At 37.6% G+C, this 19,766-nt stretch overlaps 1 protein-coding gene across 1 annotated transcript in view; it reads right to left on the bottom strand.

Moving 5' to 3' along the window:
• Nucleotides 1-19,766, bottom strand: part of COL25A1 (collagen type XXV alpha 1 chain) — a 365,971-nt gene that overhangs the window by 120,138 nt on the left and 226,067 nt on the right. The window contains exon 7 of the mRNA XM_080374081.1: nucleotides 4,406-4,423. Coding sequence (XP_080230207.1) covers nucleotides 4,406-4,423 — 18 coding nt within the window. The remainder of the gene's footprint in view (nucleotides 1-4,405; nucleotides 4,424-19,766) is intronic.

Below are 19,766 nucleotides of genomic sequence, written 5' to 3'. Positions count from 1 at the left end.
CCTGCTGTCAGATACTCAACTCTTCCCTAAGGTCTAGGATTCCCCCTACCATCACAGTGTTCTCTAGGAAGTGACAAACAAACCTCCTACATACACTGCTGTCATCCCAAACGCCACAAAACTGTGGCCTAGGTCCTGCTGGCTATTTTTCTCAATCCTTGAAAAACTAAAAGTTAAAATGGTTCCCACCAGCTCTATTGACAGCACAAGCCAGTAATAGCCTGTCCAACCATGAATCAGAATCTCTGCCATCAGAAATTAAAAATATTCCAGTCACATACTCTGAAGCTTGACAGTGAAAAAGACACACGCATATATTTGTCACCAGAATTGCTATGGTTACCCTTCATCATGCACACAACACTGGAAAATTTCGGACTGAAATAACATCTCTTCCACAGACATCTCACATACAGGAAAACAAGAATCTCATGAAAACATATATCAATCATCAGTATTTTTGTCCATTTCTAATGCAGATTTGAATGGCTGCCAAAGGGAAGGGAGAAGCATCTGTGGGGCTGCTGTATCTCAAAGTCCCACACAAAGAGCGGTCATGTATGCTGACATGAGAGAGAAAGTATGTTGCACTAGAGATAGGCCAGGGAGAGGATATTGCCATGAAGAATAAAATACTTGGCTGACTGAGACAAAGTCACACTGAAACACCACCCCTGACCCACATTTGCAGTTGTTAATAGTTTTAGTTCAGCAGGATTTTGTGAAGGCTCATTTTGCCTTCCTTCACTGTAATACTAAATGCACTGTTTTCTAATATTTATAGGAACTTTACTTCTAAACAACAAAGAAAGTTAAAAATAACAAGCCTTCTCTCTTTACCCAGATAGTACGTTCCTTATGGAATTAACTTTAGATTAGAAGCTAAAGTCTGTTCTTTGACAAACATGAATACTTTCATTATTTTAAACAGGACATGTATGCACAGTACAGATTTATTGGGGAAATAACCCTTTCTGGTACAAGCTAACCTAAACATATATTTACATTCTGAACAAGAAAAAGTAGGTATTCTTTGGAGTGAGTCAAAAGCCAGAATTTAAGTTTCAACAAAAATATTTAAAAAAATATTACTTGCTCTTCTACAAAGAAACTCTGTTTACACAGTATTTGAAACAGCTTTCTTTCTAACAGAAAACCAAACTCATTTGAAGGCACTTTATTTTTTTAAAGGTTATGCTAGAAATTCCTTAGCTATTGATTATAGTCTTTACCTTTCAGAGATACAATAGAACCATGAGCTTTTCTGGAAAAAAAAACCCACGTTTGTGAGATGTAATAAATCTTTTTACTTAAAACAGGAAAATATGAAGCAAAATTATCTTTTGCAGTGTATTTTTGATGAAAAGAAGCAGTAAAAATTCCAAGATAAAAAGATAGGAGGTGTTACTGATATGTTATGAATTTATATTTGCACACAGTGATTATGTACGCGTTGGGTGAATTTAGTGTGCACTTTTTGAAAACAGTAACAAAGAAGAGTAGGTGCTAATAATTAACACTGAATGTACAAAGGATTAGAATTTGTCTTTGATCTTAGTGTGGACTTACTGGCTATGACAACAAAAACGTCCTAAATGCTTCGTTTGTCAGCATAGCAATGCTGGTCTTTGAAGACAGGAAGTCTTTACTTACTAACCAAACCCACCAATATTTTTCATTTTGGATTTCTCATGGTCACAGTTAAGACCAGGGAAATTACTGACAATCACGGGTGGCTGAAATTTCTGCAGTTTTTTAATGAGAAACTGAGGGAGTTTAACTTATTTTAGCTGTATGTGAACAGATTCTGTTTTCTATTGATACTTTTAAAATGATCTTTAAAAATCTCAAGATTTTCAACCACAGCTTTCAACATTTTTAAAATGCTGTCTCATGAAGTTATCTGGATCTGGGTTCCAGTTTAAGAGGAAAGGCATCTAAATGTACAGCGTACATGTAGTTCCCTAAGACACATAGGTGTTAACATAGGCTAGAAAGCAATTCAGCAGAATGGTTATTTGATTTAGTAGCCGCTTGTAAGCAGAATCGGGAGCTAAGAAGCATGAATGTGTGCAACTAGTATCATGTGAGAGGTTCCCTAGGTACCCAAGACAGCTGCCCATGACTGACAGATGCAACAGTGGTCCAACACAAGCTCCAGGCGTTGTACATACAACAGCCAGAGGCTAGGCTGGAGACCCTGGATCATCTCATGCAAAAAAAAAAAAGCCTGTGTGCAGGCAATGTAATTGAGCCCTGATGGTTTACAATGAGCTGAAGAGGTCTGTAGCTACACTGAGTATTGACTCAAACTTCACTAACTGCAAGAAGTCCTTAGACACTTCACATGTCAACACCTACACACAAGCTTCTAGGTTTAGGCATCTTAACCTAAGGCCAATTCCTGCTCTGTCTCAAGCCGTTATGATCTGAAGCTGAATCCTACTCTGACTGTGTTGCTGTTATGACTTCCTCACCAGTGCCCTTGCAAGAATTATTCTTGGACTCAATCAACCAGTCAGATTGTCTGGGTACATACATATACCCCTGCCTCAATGAGAGCATCATGAGCTGAAAAGGGGGAAAAGGCAGTATTAGGAAAGTCTTGCCCAGAACAAATTAGGAAAGTCTTGCCCAGAACAATGGCACTGGCACAGAGATGAGCATTTCCACTGAGAGGAACTACTGAAGTTAGAATATAAGAATACTCATCCAAAGTCCTGTGGGTCCTAGTAGCTTGTACATGCCGTCGGCATAATTGTTCAGGGCACAGAGGTTAATACAATTTGGGGAAGGCGGGGGGGGATTATTAGAGGGTTTTTCCTATGGTTTGCACCCACTTCTCTTACAATCATGGCAGGATTTCTCTGCCTTTCTGCCCCTGCAATAGCACCAATTGCTGCCATATCCACCGTGGTTCTTTGCCTACAGCTACCTCAGGGCATTCCACGTAAAGATATGAGCTCTAAAGACTGAGAAGCTGTTTACAAGAATTAATCAAGAGACACTCTCCAAGCAACTGAAATGTGGGAGGTGGGGGTCCAAGCCCAGAGGGAAGAGACATGGGTGGCAGCACAAGTCAACATCAACTAGACGGCAGCTCACAGGCTCAAGTAACAGCCTCAGGCCCTCAGCAGAGCTTGTTCAGAGCAGGAGTGCCACACACAATTACAAGCTCTCTCTTCATCGACCCCCAGCAGCACAGAGACTGAAGACACCTCTTTGTGTAAGACACACATCCAAAGCCTACTGTGAAATATAAGTGCTATGGGGGGGTGGTCATTTCCAATATCATACAGGCTACTTGCGTAACACTATTAAATAGAGCCTGGCAGTGCAAGGATACTAGGTAATCAAACTGAGTAGGATGAGGGTTTATAACTAATTGTTTTTCAACAGAAAAGGCTGATCAGAGACAGTAAAAAAAAAAAAAAAAGGTCTGAGGAAAATGCTTGCTTCCTGTAAAGAAAATCTTAACTTTAAAAAATTATCTGTCAATAAGGTTGTGAAGCTTTGACTTTCAATTATGATTCTGCAATATAAAACACCCTTCACAGAAATCCTGCTTCAGGCAACTCATGCTAAAATGGTCCCACAGACCAGAATTTACTTCCCGTAATGCATCTTGAGTATGCAAAAAGGTAGAGTTTTGAAGCTGATTTTCCTAAGTTTGGTTTTGGTATTGGCTCCCCCCCCATTTCCTTGCTTTTCCACATTTCTATACTGCTCTAACTCAAACAATCTACATTTAACTTTTGCTATACCTAATCTTTCCTTTCTGCTGGTCTATTTCTACCTTGGAACTTAAGTTAGGTCCCTGGATTTCCACATCTTCAATTACAGCTCACCAAAGCGACTATTCTTAAACAGTAGTTCTACTATTAGTAATTCTACTATACTTAAGTAGTTCTTATTATCTTACTACCTTATGTAGTTCTACTATTACATAAACCAGAACTAATTCAAAGCAGTGTATATAATTAATATAGCTAGCATTGAAATATTTAAAATAACTGAGAGCTGCCTGGATTATAGCAACATTATTAGCATGTGATTAATAAGCAGTTGAAGTATGACATTTGCTACACATTTGCTAAGTTATTTTATCTTGCTTTAAAGTTAAATGGCAAAGTTTCAAGCCATAGTTAGGAGATTTGCTTTATTCAGTATTATGTTGTCAACCCCACCATCTGGTCAAACAGCTGAGGGAACTCAGGCAACCATATGGGGGGGCTGATGTTTCTCTCTTGGAAAATACTTGCCTCACTGAATTATGCAACGCTTACCAGTTTCTAGCCTATTACACTAGGATTAAAAACCCCATCAAAATACTTCGTAAATAACCTGAGTTTGGTGGGCCTTGTCTTTAACTTTAAACTATGTAAGACAATAAGATGGCACTTACTTGAGGACCAGGCTGACCCTGAAAAACAAGAAAAAGATAATGTTATGGAAAGTTATGACAAGAATTAACTCCTTAAATAGTAGCAAGAAGTTACAGTACTCTCTAACAACAAATTGAAGTCAGATTCTGGACTCTCAAGTGTATATTGAATTTGAATGTTTTAATTCAAATTGATGAACTTTCTTGCGATTCACTTATTGCAGAAATAAATTACAATAACACATCATTGAACCTGCATTTGAGAAACTTCATACTTCAGGTAGAATAATTTAGAAGTTACAGAAAGACCCAAATCAATCACTCTTAAATTAGAAAAAATCTACAGATACTGAGCTGATTTAGAAGTAGGCATTGGGTGCTTTTCCTCTATTTTGGCTCACCCCTAAGTTTCAAGGAAGTGCTCATTATTGCCTGTTGAACGATTAAAGTCTAAAAGCTGGGGAAAGGCATTGCTGGGCAAACTAGTCTTTTTGCCATTGCTGCCAGCACCAGAGTTTTAACCAAGTGTAAACCAATATTTAAACCATCAAGTCAGCAGTAGATGAACCTTTATCAGCTACCCAAGAGTTAGCTGATACATTTCCTCCCCCTTATTTATCAGCATCATCCTTGGACCACTCCTGGCAAACGGAGAGGGTCTCTCTGCACAGTGAGGAGTTTGATGTATCTCTAGCTGCTGCAAGCCCTTACAGAGCAGACTTCCCATCGCTACGGTCCCTAGCCCAGGAAAGTCAGTGCAAGCCTTCAGATGTTCCAGTCCACTCATTACAAATTATTTGCATGAAGCAGAATTATATTACAAAATGGTATAGTAGCTGTGACTATGAACTACAACCACCCAGACAATCAACTCACACTGTAAGAAAGAGCCAAATATTTCTATATTTCTCCCTATAAAGAGAGAATTTCTGAAACTCCTAGGGCTACCTTAGCTTCTGAACTGAAACTACATAACCTTTTGTTGAAACTGAGTATTGAGACTTCTTATGAGTCTTACAAAACCCTCTTCACTTTAGCTACAAGGTACTACTACAAAGAGCTGAAACTTCTGTGTCTGAACAGCAGGAAACTGTTTACTGTGAGGGTAATCAAGCACTGATCTGCGTTGCCCAGGGAGAGTGTGGAGTCTCCATCCTTGGAGATATTCAAAAGCCGTCTGGACGTGTTCCTGGGCAGCCTGCTCTAGATAGCTCTGCTTGAGCAGAGAGGTTAGACCAGAGGACCTCTAGAGATCCCTTCCAACTGTAGATGTTCTGTGATTCTTTGTGACTTTGAAGGGTGGAAGCATTTCAAAAGGGAACTGCTATCTTCAAGAAAAGCAGCTGAAGAAAAATGCTTTTTTTACCAATTAAAAAGATATTTTTTTGTGCTAAATTAAAACCCAGAAAAAGATATTTTAATTCACACGCAAATTTTCAAAGATTTTTTAAACAAATATATGAAATATTAGACATAAGGTTACAGAGGAATCATGGTGAGATAAAGAATTACTGTGGCTATCTAATCCTTACACTGAAGGCAGCCTAAAGCATTTCTTGTTGTAGGTGCTGCAGTTTTGTATTAGTTCCTTACAACAACTCTGCACTATAGAGGTTTTCAGACACACACACACACACACACAAACAAGAACAAACAAACAAACAAAAAACTGGCTGAAGTTTGCCAGTTCTAATATGAAGTAAAGTTTTTGAATTGGTCAGTTCTATGAAGTTACACATCACACTAGGTTAATGAATACAACTGGACTCCTCAGCACTCAGACTTTACCACAATCTGCTCATCACAGCAGTTTTTGAGCTATTACATGCTATACCTTATGCTAAAATTATCAGAAATTGCTTACTGATGCAGTATTGGGCAGCCTGTACAATTAAATTGTATAAATTAACTGAGACCTATGCATGCAAACTTTTATATAAAAACTCACAATTTGTTTGTCTCACAAGTATAGCCAAAGTTGCAGTACATTTTGACCAAATGTCTTCAAGACATATATGTTAAAAAAGCACTTCAATGAAAGTAAATTACCAAGCGTTTCAACAAAATGTTGATTCAAAGCAGTAGAAAGCACATAAATAGAATATATAAATAAAACAAAATTCTTTGAAAACTGACACTTTTCCCCTCAATCAAACTTAGACATGTAGGCTACTAAGTGTCCACATGGTACATGCTATAAATACATATATAAGGGACGTACACACATAACACAAACATATCCTGAATTGAATGTCAGGGATGGAATCATGCTCCCGTGAAAGTACTTTCTACTCTCAGTCTTAACAGCATTACTGGTTTACCTTTTTCTCTTTCTGTGCATTTTTAATTACTTTTTTATCACGTCTGCCATACAGAGGGAGGAAACCTGGAAACAGAACTATGAGATAATGGGGAATATAGTAGTTGTGTTACTCTTAGTTTATATATGCTGTCACTATTGCAATTATCCTGCATTTAACCGTAAATGCAGATGCTGAATACAAAAGTACTCATAGCAGGATTTTTTATCCTCTTGGCTTCTTGAACACAGAAGGAACCTTGTATTAGTGAAGGTAATTATTTTCTGTTTTTGTCTGTTGTTCCCAATCCTTCAATAGTTTTATATGCTTTTAGATATTCCTTGCCCTACTAGCTACTACAGTTAACAGTATAATTTTCCCTCCCACTAATGATCTAGTAAGTGACACTAACCAGAGGATGCAGCAAGCACTGTAATAGGGAACTCATCAGCTCTGCTTACAAAGGTACAGGTAGAGAGAGGCATCACCATACTGACCTTTTTATTGTAAAGGGTCATTGTCACACAACTATTCAAAGCGTGGGAGATGAAAAAGAGATTGTTCATTTTGCCTTTTCTCATTTTTCTATGTTGTGAAAGGATCAGGAATAAAGCTGTGAGTTACTTTGGTGTTCATTAAAAAACCCTCTAACACAAATACAGTCTGATATTATAACTCATTTGAGCAAGCTCAATCTCAATTAATATTCTTGTGTGCCCAAAAGGGCTCCAGGATTGCTGACATCATTCTGGCTCATTGCTGCATAAATTATTCCCAAAGCATGTTACTCGTGGATTAAAATATTTTGGCTGGAAGTATTTCTCTACAGTTTAGATAACAATCAGAGTGAAAACTCTTCAAGGCTGAAAAGTCAGCATTACTCCGAGTTTTTTTTCTAATGAACACCTCTTCATTCAGACATGTTATGTACTTGAAAATTGATTCACTGGTTGTAGCTTCAACTGACTGCTGCTCTTTGCATGCATGTGCAGATCAGTCCCAACACCAATAACTGATCAGGTGTATTTTAGTGGATGCTACTTTGAACTTCTGGTTCATTGTTCACGTACTTGACTATCTACTACTGATTTCTGCTTTTTAAAAATTTATTTATTTTTAAATCTGCCTTACTACAGGGGGTATAGCTGCCGAATCTGTCAAGGTTTCAGCAAAATTTTCAGAACAATTTTCCATTATATATTCCTATACATTACCAACTTAATACATTCTTTTGCAGGGAAAAAAGGGGTTAAGTTTGGCAACCTATTCTAATTACCATGATGGAAGGTCTTCTGTGGTTGATAGTTAATCCCTTCCTAGCAATTTAACCTAATATTAGCTGCTGATATGTAAACGATATTAAAAGAAAAAGAAAATATATATGGTGTAGCCAGGTCTAGCTGAAGCCAACAGGTAAGCGATCGATCTGCTAAAAGAGGAGATTAAAGAAAAAGCCTATTGATTGGAGGCTGCAATCATTGCAGAAAAGTCACTTAACAGTAGAAAGAGACCTCAAGGAGCACAGGAAAAAGTCTTAAGAGAAGAAAATGGAAGCTGACGCTGCAAGTTAACAGGTTGAGCTTGCAAAGGAAACGGGGCTTATAGCAAGCGAAAGGACAGAAAGGAAAAGATGTATTCAGGGTATTGAAGAAAAGGGCTGTCTTGGAAAAGAAAAAGAGAGGGGGAGTGAAAACAATAGCATGAGAAAGTGAAGAAACTGGATTTTCACATCTTTTGCTTGATTTTAACCTTTAAAGAGCTGGAACATAAAACTTCCAGGCTCATACATCCAAATACATAAATGTACAAATATATACATAAACACAAATATATTTAAAAATATTTTGTATAAAAAAAGTTATTTCTAACTTAATTCAAGTAGCATCTCCCTGAAGAATATCTGGGATAGCATACAAATGGATTTAAAATGCGACATGGGGCTGCTCAGATCTCATCAGCCAACAAAATCCAGATGGAGAAATTAAAACACAAAAATGAAAAACCTGTGGGAAAAGGAAGCCAGCAAGAGTCACAGATAAGTGGTCAGAAATAATATTCTGCTGTTTGAAAGGCAACACCAAACTACCCTTGTGGAGTGTTCTTTGGACAGAGCACCCAAGTAAGAACATCTATCTTCCCATCTAATCCAGACAGAAAATGATAAGGAAACAGGAGCAGCATGGCTGACCTCCATTTACTTCTGTAGACACAAAAGACTGAAGTGGCTTTTCAGCAGTTCATAAAAAATCTATGCTACTGAGGTTGAAATAAGTTATGCTGAAGGAAGCTAATATGTGATTAACATACATTTCAGCCAGAATAATTACAAAAGTGAAGAGGGAATATGTGCAAGACCTAAATTACACTGGTTTTGAACAAATCACCTACCAGCTTTCCATCCATACCAATCGGACCCTGGGATAATCAAAAGTCAAAACAAAATGGAACAGTTAAATCAAAGGAACACTGAAGATGAGGGAAAATATACAGACTTGGGGAATACTGTGGGCTTTGGAAGATGAGTAACTTTATGTCAGCAGTTAAATGCAATACCTTAAAGATATTTTGAGAATGAAACACAGAAGAGAAACAACAAAAGAAGCAGACCTAAGAGAGAATTAATAAAAACAGAATGGTGGGAAGTAACCAGGCAATAGCTGGTGTTTAACAAAAGACAGGACCAACGTGCAATGAAGGAATTGTTAGTTTGGCAAATCACAGCGGCACAACATAACCAAACATATGAAATAATGCATCTGGTTTGTGTATTTTTCTTTAAATAACTGAGAAAACAGAATAGTTAGCCTATTTACTGAACCTTTTTTTTACATGGTTTCAGGATGAAAAGAGCAAACACTTAAAATCTCATAACTGATCTGTATTTAAATTAACATTAATAATGATGGTTAATAAGAAACTTCAGCTCATGCAGTTCATTGAGGTACTAACGATTTCTGCCAATACTTTAGTCAAGAAGTCCTGTGCCTTATCCTGCTTTTTTTTAATTATTATTCCTTGGGAAACATGGAATTATCTTCACTGATACTTTACAATTCACTTATTTCTTTCAGAGTCCAGAGGCTGATTCTAGTTATATGGGTGCAACTTCTAGAAAGGATTTAACGTGAATGTAAGATGTAAGCTGTTGTAACTCAGTAAATGCTTCTGTATCAAGTGCAGATTTAAGTGATCACAGAAGAGGGCTAGAGAAAGTTGGATTAATTCTAAATGTTCTGTTTAATTGCTATGTCTTCTGACAAATGAAGAGTGAAGTTACCTTTCACTGACAATGGAGTAAGAGTGGGCAGAGAACTTGTTTCTACCATTAAATTCCTCTTTTAGGCTGAAACCGTGAGCTTTCAGGTCTTGTCCCGTGCAAAAGGGACACTAGTTTACACCTGCTGCAGAGAACCTTTCTCTTAAATGCTGGCACTACAGTCAGACATTCCCCCTGGAGCTTCACAGGCACCTCTCAAGACTGCCCTCCCTAAGCACACGGCTCCTTAGAACTGATAGCTCACACTGCTTGATTTGGATCTCTGTTGTTGAGAAGAGAACATATATTTGCTGGTTTTATGTTGATCCATTTTATCTTTGCTGGTTTTTGCTTCCTTTTTGAGCACTACTTTGGCTTGTGAGAAAAATTTGAAGTGTAATAGCTTAGTCTAAATCAGGTTGACAGGGGTTCTACTGACCCCTTCACCCAGGAGTGCATATTCCTACCTTCTAGACTATTTCTAATAGGTACTATAGCCACATGAATAAGTCACTTCAACCAGCTAGGAAGAAAAAAATAAAACCACTATAAAAAAGTGATGCCTTATCAGTCTAATGCGTTCCCTGGCTATCTGTCCTCTCCCAGCCTGGATCATGGACTCTGCCAAGAATTCCAGACGTACTCAGTAGGAAAGAGAACATCAGTTGGATGTACATACTGTGAAACTCATTATTTGGGGTATGTTATTGGCTTTCTAAGAAGACTGTGCACTAATGTACTTGTCAGATCCAATAACAAGTTACTGTGCCTGGGAAGCCCTACAGGAATAAACCCCCTTACCTCTCTTTCCCTCCAGCACTTACTGTGATGTCCTGTCACATCATGAGTAGATGACATACTGAGTGTAAAGTGGGTCACCAGCATCTTAGTTATCTGCATGGCCACTACCTTTTTTATGTGCTGATGTCCTGGGAAAGCTTGTGACTGTTGGGATAACCTACAATATCCTTCAAATGTTATCTCTGTACACTTCTTCACTGGTATCCAATAAAGCAAACAACACTTCACAGTGCATTAACAAGCCAGCTTTTATTATTATGCTTCCTCAGTGCCTCTTGATCCCACACATACAGCACTTACTAATTTTCTCATAGTTATTTAGCAAATTTCTAAATATGGTACTATACACCCCAAAACCCAAAGCATGCCTGCAAGTTATTGGCTTTCCCAGATTTTTCTAGCACTGTACTACAGGATATTTATCTAGTAATATTTACACACACAGTCTGTTGCAGGTGCAAAAACAGAGGCTGAGCTGAAGCCTGGCTATGAATACATATACTTCTAGAAAGCAAACTACAGATATTACCAGTTAAAACACTCAAAAGTAAGGTCATGGTAAGTATCTAAGGTTCCCCAGAGGCCTGTGTGGGCCAGCAGCTAAACTGAACTGTTTGGTCTGCTGCAAGCTTAGCCCAAAAGATTTAATTATTGTTATGATGAATGAATACAGAAAAGAATTATGCAAGTATTTGTAGAAGGAAAATTCATCGTGGGGTCAAACTGTTGGCTTAGAGGGACCAGCCCAAAGCTCTTGCAGCTGTAGCAATGCTTGTATTTTGTGTAGAAGCACTTTTTGCTGGGAACGTTTCTTTATCATAGGGAAAAAATACCATTTGTACTCCCTTACAGTGATAGGTATTTTAACTACTGCTAAATTTTTGCCTACTCTCTACCCATGCTACATAGCTACTGCACTTGAACTAAATGACTATGTGTAGCATCTTGAAGAGTCTCAGTAAAGAAGAATCAGAAATTCCCAGTAGTCTGAAGAGAAGCTCCTGCACACAATGGGAAATAACAGGTATTTTCCCTATGATTCCATTCGTATCAAGAGTATTTGGTCTGAAGTCTGGGAAAGGCTTCTGGGATTTGCTTTTTAGAATAAGAAAGAGAAATTTGCTTGAGACATACTGCCCTACAGGAGAAAAAAAATACCCCTGAAGATAAGAGATCACTACTGTGAAAATTAATATTATTATTTCTTATAAAAATACTAAATCTTTTAAGGCAAAACATGGTCATTTCCTTCTTTTCTCAATTACTTCTTTCTAGTGTTGGAAAGATAGAAAAAACACTTTTCAAAAATGGAAACAATAAGAATTTCCAGAACTGATACAGGCTGGTTAAGAGAGATAAGCTGAAAGAGTACGTAAGGATACTTCAGGATGTACTGAGAAAAATCCAACATGAGGCAATATATATTGAAATTCATTACATGATTGCACTGGAAGTCTCACAAAATACTCAAAGATATTTTTATTCATTCTGAAAGAAAAACTTAAACTATAGCCTGTCTTTGACTTAAACTTGATTGTCTCCAGAGCTGCACTATATAGTTCAAACTGCTTTCTGCTTTGTTCTCTAAATTACAGCTACTACAGATTAGTGAGTAGTTTTTGACAAGTACCAAATATATAGTCTTCTATAACGCCATGCCCATAAAAAAATTTAGAAAACTAGACAAGACAATGTATCATGAAAGGCAGGGGGATGATTAGGTTTATGCAACAGACACGTACGCTATTTGTTTGCTTACTGTAGATACGACACATGGTATTGAAAATGATTCTTCTGGGCTACGCATTCCCTTTTTAGGTTTCCACTACCATTTCTAAATGTATGCTGTTACTGGATGTGTCAGTTTTGGCTGGGAGTTGGGTCAGTTTTCTTCACAGTAACTAGGTACAGGACTGTTGTTTGGATTTGTGCTGAAAATCGCACTGGTAACACAGGTGGTTTAGTCACTTCTGAGCAGTGCTTGCACAGAGCCAAGGCCTTTTCCATCTCTCGCCCACCCCACCAGCGAGCAGGCTGGGGGCGCACAACCACTTAGGAGAGGACACAGCCAGGACAGCTGACCCCAACTGACCAAAGTGATATTCCATACATATGGTGTCATGCTGAACATACAATGCTGGGGGAAGAAGGAGGAAGGTGGCGACATTCAGAGTGATGGTTATTTCACTTCCCCAGTAACTGTTACGCGTGATGGAGCCCTGCCTTCCTGGGGATGGCTGAACACCTGCCTGCCCATGGGAAGTGGTGAATGAATTCCTTGTTTTGTTCTGTGTCCACAGCTTTTGCTTTACCTATTAAGCTGTCTTTATCTCAAACCATGAGTTTTCTCTACTTTTACCCTTCTAATTCTCTTCCCTGTCCCACCAGTGGAGGAAGGCAGGGAGGGAGCAGCTGTGTGGTGCTTAGTTGCTGGCTGGGGTTAAACCACGACACTGGATATTTACTTACAGCATTACATACATTTTTTTCCAAGATACCAAAACCAAAGGTGTTTGTACGGTATGTTGCTTTTTTTCCCAAATAGTACCTAGCTATTTACTTAGCACTACCTACCTATATAAAAACCCTAATATGGACAGAGACAACACACGGGAGTAAGGGGGGTATGAGTGCCATTTTGGTCTGGTTTTTTCCTCATGAAGACTGTAAATGTAACATTTCTCAAAGAAAGATATTTTTAGTCAGATTTTGAACGCTATACAAAATCGGTAGTTTTTCATCTAAGCAGTATCTTTTTACATATGGGTTACTCTGGAGGTTAAGTATTTTAAGGATTTTAGGGATTATTAGAAATTAAATACGTAAGCAAATGCATCAAAAATCTTGAGTGTGTTCCTACCACAAAGATAGTCAGTATTATTACTTTAGGCAGTTTTAATGTAATATTAATTTCTTCAGAAAATTCTAAGTGAAAAGTGAAGATAAGAAAAGGTATCACATGTTGAAATCTACTAAGTGATTAAAAAAAAATCTTCCAAGGGAAGGAAAAAAGGAAGATGAAGCCTGTCTTCTTACTCCTAAGTTCTCCACTCATCCTTCAGTGATCCTTTTCGTTTAAGGAATGCTCACCAGAAGACTGACTTGTGAAGCAGGAGATACATAATAAACAGAAAACAGACGTCATTTCTTCTTGATAAGTTGCAGACCACCCTCTACCTAAAGGAAGGGGTTTGGCTTTTTGTTTTAAAATAAAATAGATTGGCATATTTTAAGAATGCATAATTTTTGTAGCTTTTATATTAATTGGAAGCATGCAGAGAAATGTTGTAAACACATTTCTCTGTGGAAAAAATGAAGAAAAATTTTGACACTGCAAATTAGTTCTAGTTTTGAGTATAAATAAATTACAAGCAGGTCAATCATTATCTCCAAATGTTAATGACTTCCCAGACTTTGGCAACTCTCTGTATTTACCAATTATTTGGTGTGAAATCAAGTATTTTGGCAAAAAAAAAATCATCTCTCCCCCAGTGCAGACCATAGGTATCTCAAATGCTCCACAAACACAAAATTAACATAGAAACACCTGCATCTTAGAGAGAGGTATGAATACAGAAAACTGAACAGAATCCCAGTGACACCAGGGTAGACTGTATTTCAATTTACTGGAACTTCATGGCACAAATAAGTGGCCGAGGTTATTTCAACATTTCTCATGGCCAGTGTTGGCCCAACAAATAAAGCTAATGAGACATAACAATGCTGTAGCTGAAGTTGGCCAGTATTCAAGTCTTTTCTGGACTCAGTTTGTAATGCACTGAATTAAAAGTGCATTTTCAGATTGATTTTAATAGGCGTGTGGTTCAGCACTCAGTTGTTAATAAATAAAACCCCAAAATTTTAAAGTGTCCCCCAGTAATTTTTTAGATCACACATTTGGCAGTCTTAAGATACACTAATTTAGACTCTCACAGCAGCATTTCAGAATTCAGAAATTCTTACCCTGATAAAATTGACTAAATTATTCCACATTTCTAAAAAAATTATAGTAAGCTGGATTGTTAAATTGGTACTTGCAACTGCTTGGAAATCTCTTATGTCAATCCATATACAATAGGAGATTCAGAAGAACGCAGGAATCTAGCTTTACAGCCGCTGTATGAGCTGCATGCCCGTTACTGTGTCAGACTGAATTTTAAAATACCTATGCGTGGGAAAAGAAAGGAAATCTCTCTCAGACAGCAGGTTTGCAACCCCACTAAACTCAGGTAAGGTGAAAGATGACACATTGCCTTTTCAAACCACCTATTTTAGTTCAAGATTGATAGAAGTTTAAAACCACACAACTGTCAGGTTTCCTCATCACAACACCGTTAAAATGATGAATCTCCATGTCTGTCTTTTTCTCTCCTTTGGTTAATGACAGGTTTATCAAGGCTTACTTTAATTAGATGTAGTATAGTATTCCTAGCAAGGATATATAATTCCTAGCAAGTCTGACGAGATTTCTTTTTAGTGAAGTTTTGGTTTAGAACTTATAAGGGCAATGAGTAAGATAAGCTCGTCAGCTAGCTAAATTTCTCCTACTGATGAAATATTATTGGTTCTTTTTCAAAAAATGAATGGAAATGATTGCCGTTAAGAACAACGTGAGAGAACAGCCCAGGTACAGAAGTCACTTGCTCCAAGCCTGGGAGAAAAAAGTACACTAAATCAACCTGCAACAAGTCTCTCTGGCCAGCAATCAGGATATTACTGCAAAAAACCCCAAATAATACAGATCATTTGGGCTGGAGAAAACTCTTCTGTGAAAAGAATGTTCTACAAGAGTGAAAGAAAGGTGAGCTGAGCCTGCTGTCTAAAACCCTTTACCACATGAAGCAAAATTACTGACAAAGACAAATGAAGTACTACAACATTCTTTCTAAGAAGTCCATTTCAGGATTTCCTGAATTCTGCCCTCAAGCAATTCACATGAGCTACTACCTGAGACATAAAACTCAACTAGATGGATCATCACCTGGAGATTGCAAAATAAGTATAAATGTATTCCAAGGTAGGAATTTAGTTTTAAATGAAGTTGGGTTTTTTTAAAAAAAAATTCAAAAACTTCACAGCACTGTTCAGCTGCTCGATCTTCTTGACCAGGAGCTTACAGATCCCATCTGAACTGCTAGAGACTTCATCTCATTCAGCCTTCAGAAGCAACATCTTGCTTCTCCTAGACTCATGCAAAATAGTGATTCAAATTAATTCAAGAATTGAACTACAACTGCTCCCCAATCCATCACATTGGTATTTTGGGGATTTTTTTTAGGTTTTTTGGGGTGGGGTGCGGTGAGGGTGGGGGGCATTCTTAAGCCTTTAATAGCCTCATCCTGTAAATCCAAGAATCTCTCATTTGGTTGCAAGCCATTAACTCATCAAAAACCCTTGCAAAATTGCCTTTAAAAAGCTAATAAGGATCTCAAACATGCCTTGGAAACACCAAAGTGACTCAGAAGCAAGGTCCTGATAAAACCTGGGGAATGAAGAATAGCAGCACCATGATTAAGTCTCCAGGCTATACCTCCATCAGCCAGAAAAGCTACACCATGCCTAGAGTAGGCTCTCAGTATTGAGATTTCAGTTCATGAGCATAAAGGTAATCAGAAGTTATTCCAATTTATATTTTTAACCACCTGTCAAGTGTAGTGCCTTCAGTACAGAGAAATATGCAGCATGCACATCTGAAGCAATAAGCCAATGCTAATAGTAAGCTGCCAAGCATAACTGGCAGGAATATTACATGCATTTTGCTGTTCTTGTTACAGAAAAGGTTTGCATTTTTCCATACTTTTTAATTTCTTTGAATTTCAAAAAACAAAAGGACATGCAACTGAAGTTCTGAATTTCATGAAGTGGTTCTGGTTCCTATATTAGCCTAAGTTAGATGACAGAAATCATCGATGATGGAACAAGATAGAAAGTGAGGGACAGTTTTAAAGATTCCAAAATAAACCAGAAATTCCAGGTACATTTTCCAAACTTTTCCTTGGGGCAATATCACCCTAGATTACAAGATTCCCAGCTGGGAGCCCTACATGCAGTCTGAATACTCTAATAGCTCCTTTGCAGTCATAAGATGGACTGGTTATGTCTAGAAGCAGGCGATTTGAAGAAAGAAAAATTGTTCAGAGTTTGGCTATTCAGAGTGGCTGAACTACAAAAAAAGCACTGCATATGGTAACAATAAGGGAGTACAAAGAGTTCTATGCAAGAAAAATTATAGTCACAGCTTTTCAAAAGCATATTTCACGGCCGAAAAATAATTGCCGAGATACTTTTTATTTTTATAGTTTATGCAGGAAATCTGACAGGCAGTTTCTTGTGGTGCAGATGCATTTTTGAGTATCTGAGAACTATGACTGCCCTTCCTGCTGAAATACATATGTCTAAAAAACCATGAGAAAAAACTGGGCAGATATAAGTTGGAATGAACTCTTCTAAAAGACTGTAGGCAGACATACTTCTATTTATCATGGCCAACATCGCACACATCACAAATATATAGGAGAAAAGGGCCAAGTATGACTGTGAACCCCAAACTGTGAAGCACTTTGTTGTCTTCCATACATCAGGCTAGCAAGAAGATTATTTCCAGACAGACACTGTTTTTCTCCTTGTAGCCTGTACATCTCACCAGCATCTGCAACATTTGTACAGTCATATCTGTATGACAAATTACTGCAAAGGGAAACTACTGTTGACCCTAGAAAGAGTAAAAGCAACATAGCTCAAGTTACAGTAAAGAAAGGAGTCATGTGGACTCTGTTTTGTTTTCATTCATTTTAAACAGATTATTTATCACTGTCTAACACTGTTTACCGTAGATCAAAACTCCAAGTATGAAATACCTAACCGATACTCGGGTACTTCTTCAGGAGAGAAGAAAAAAAAAAAAAAAAAAAAAAGAAAATTGTAAAATGAACCTGCCTAAACTTGGCAAATCATATATGGTACAGTGAATTGAGAAACAGCACATTGTAACTGCCTGCTGTTAAAAAATAAACTGTTTTGAAATTGTGATCTTAAAGTGCTTACCCCCATATGCTTCACCCATCCATAAAAACAGCCTTGCAATAGGTTGCAGAACTACGTGTTTCCATAAAAATACCTCATTATGCTACTGAATTCCTGTATAGCTTAACAAGTACTTGAACGCAGACAACATACACACAGAGCAGGAAGAAATTTACATTCTACCTAAAAGAACGAAGTTTCTCCTGAAGAAATTGAAACTCCTGTATCTGTAAATAGAAAGCACATGGCTAATTCATCAACGCCAACATCACTGTGTGAATATATTTGATGTGGTTGGTGCCATGTTGATGAGAAAACAATAAACTGTGAAAAAATGTCACTTCTCAAAAATTAGCTGGCTAGCATTCAGCGGGAGATAGATTGTTGTAACAGCTGTGGCACGATGACTTTGATGAATTAGATTTTTGTTCTCCTGGAATAATTCTGAAGAATCTGTCTCCTTACACCACCATGGAAGTGAATCCATTTGCTCACTGAAACCCTACTAAAGAACAATCTTTCTTGTTACCTGTTTGATGGCTTTACAGAATAATAATAATAAAAAAACAAAAACAAAAAAAAAAAAAAACCCAAACAATTATGCTTCTTTTCGTAAATTTCTTTTTTTGGTTTGTAGAAATTTTCTCTTTTCAGGGGGAATGAAGTCCGCTAAGAAAAAAAAAAAATACAGTTGTTTGGTAAATAACACAGTATCATAGAGAACTAACCTTCAGAAGCCAATTTTTGACCTTCCCTCGGTGGAACCATCAGCTTTAGAAGATTACCAAAACTCAAGAGCAGGTATGTAAATTGATTTTTGTTCCATTAGGATAGAAGAACCTGAGCATCACGTTCCTTTTATCTGCCTACAGAGGCACATATTTTGAATGGGGCTCCCAGGGAATGAAAAAACCCACCATACAGCTGCCATAGAGATACTTTCCTTTCGACTTACAACAAAAGAGATCAATCAGAGTGGATACATCTCCAAAAAAAGAGGAGAACAGTTGCAAAGGCCTTAAAAGATAAAAAAACCTAAAAGCCAAAGTAACAAAGTGTTCATAAATAGATATAAATGTAGATAAAACCCCCAATCTCTTTGGTCTATCATGGGGTCAAAGAAAACTTTGTTTGAAGAATTCAAGGATAACTAAATGCCAGCGTTCATACCTAGTCCTAGTCCAAAAATGCATTATTTCCAACTGGGATACAAGATGAGAAAAAAATAATGGTGCGGATACACTGCATTAAAACTTAAACTCCAAAGCAGGTGTTTTCAGCTATGCACTGCCAAATGTGCTCAAATAACTGGAATATAAAATTCTGCACACGCAAGCCCATTCAGATAGTTCTGTCATGTACCTACTAGATTTAAAAGGCACAAATATACACGCAGCTAGTTTAAAGACACTACTGTTGTCTTAAACACACTACAACCTAAATCATTCATCAGAAGTTAATGGTACCACATAAAATTCTGTCCCCTCCAAAATTACTTGGAACCAGTAAATTCTCAAAAAGCATAAATCATTATGAAAAAAACCTGTATGAAGCAAACTCTAAAAGATTATTTCATTCCAGGAAATAAATCAGTATTTGGGGATGCACTACAACCTTTTTCATTCTTTCTTCCTCATTTACTGCCTTAATGTCCTGTCCCACTGACGTCAAACCACAGTCCTAATGGCCTTTCAAGCAAAACACTGGACACTGCAATTTAAACCTAAAGTGTAACATTCGGAAGTTTATGACAAGGTTGAAAATAGCAGGTTGACCCGTTCACATGAGTGTGGAGGATGAGGAAGAGGAGCGAGAGGAAAAGTTGGGTGTTCTTTATTGTAAGCCCAGGTGTCAGTCATGCCTGGAAAATGACAATGAATAGTGTCTGGGTAGGAGATAATGTTTGAGATAGGATAACTCTTCTGTTGGTGCTAGTATTTTTATGAGAATATTGGGAAAACTTAAGAACTTTCTGCTTTTCAATATTTCACTCAAGAAGAAA

Source organism: Falco punctatus, assembly GCF_963210335.1.
Source record: "Falco punctatus genome assembly, chromosome: 1".
In the NCBI taxonomy this organism is placed as follows: domain Eukaryota; kingdom Metazoa; phylum Chordata; class Aves; order Falconiformes; family Falconidae; genus Falco; species Falco punctatus.
The sequence above is the reverse complement of the archived record's forward strand: the minus strand, read 5'-3'. Positions and strand labels throughout refer to the sequence as shown.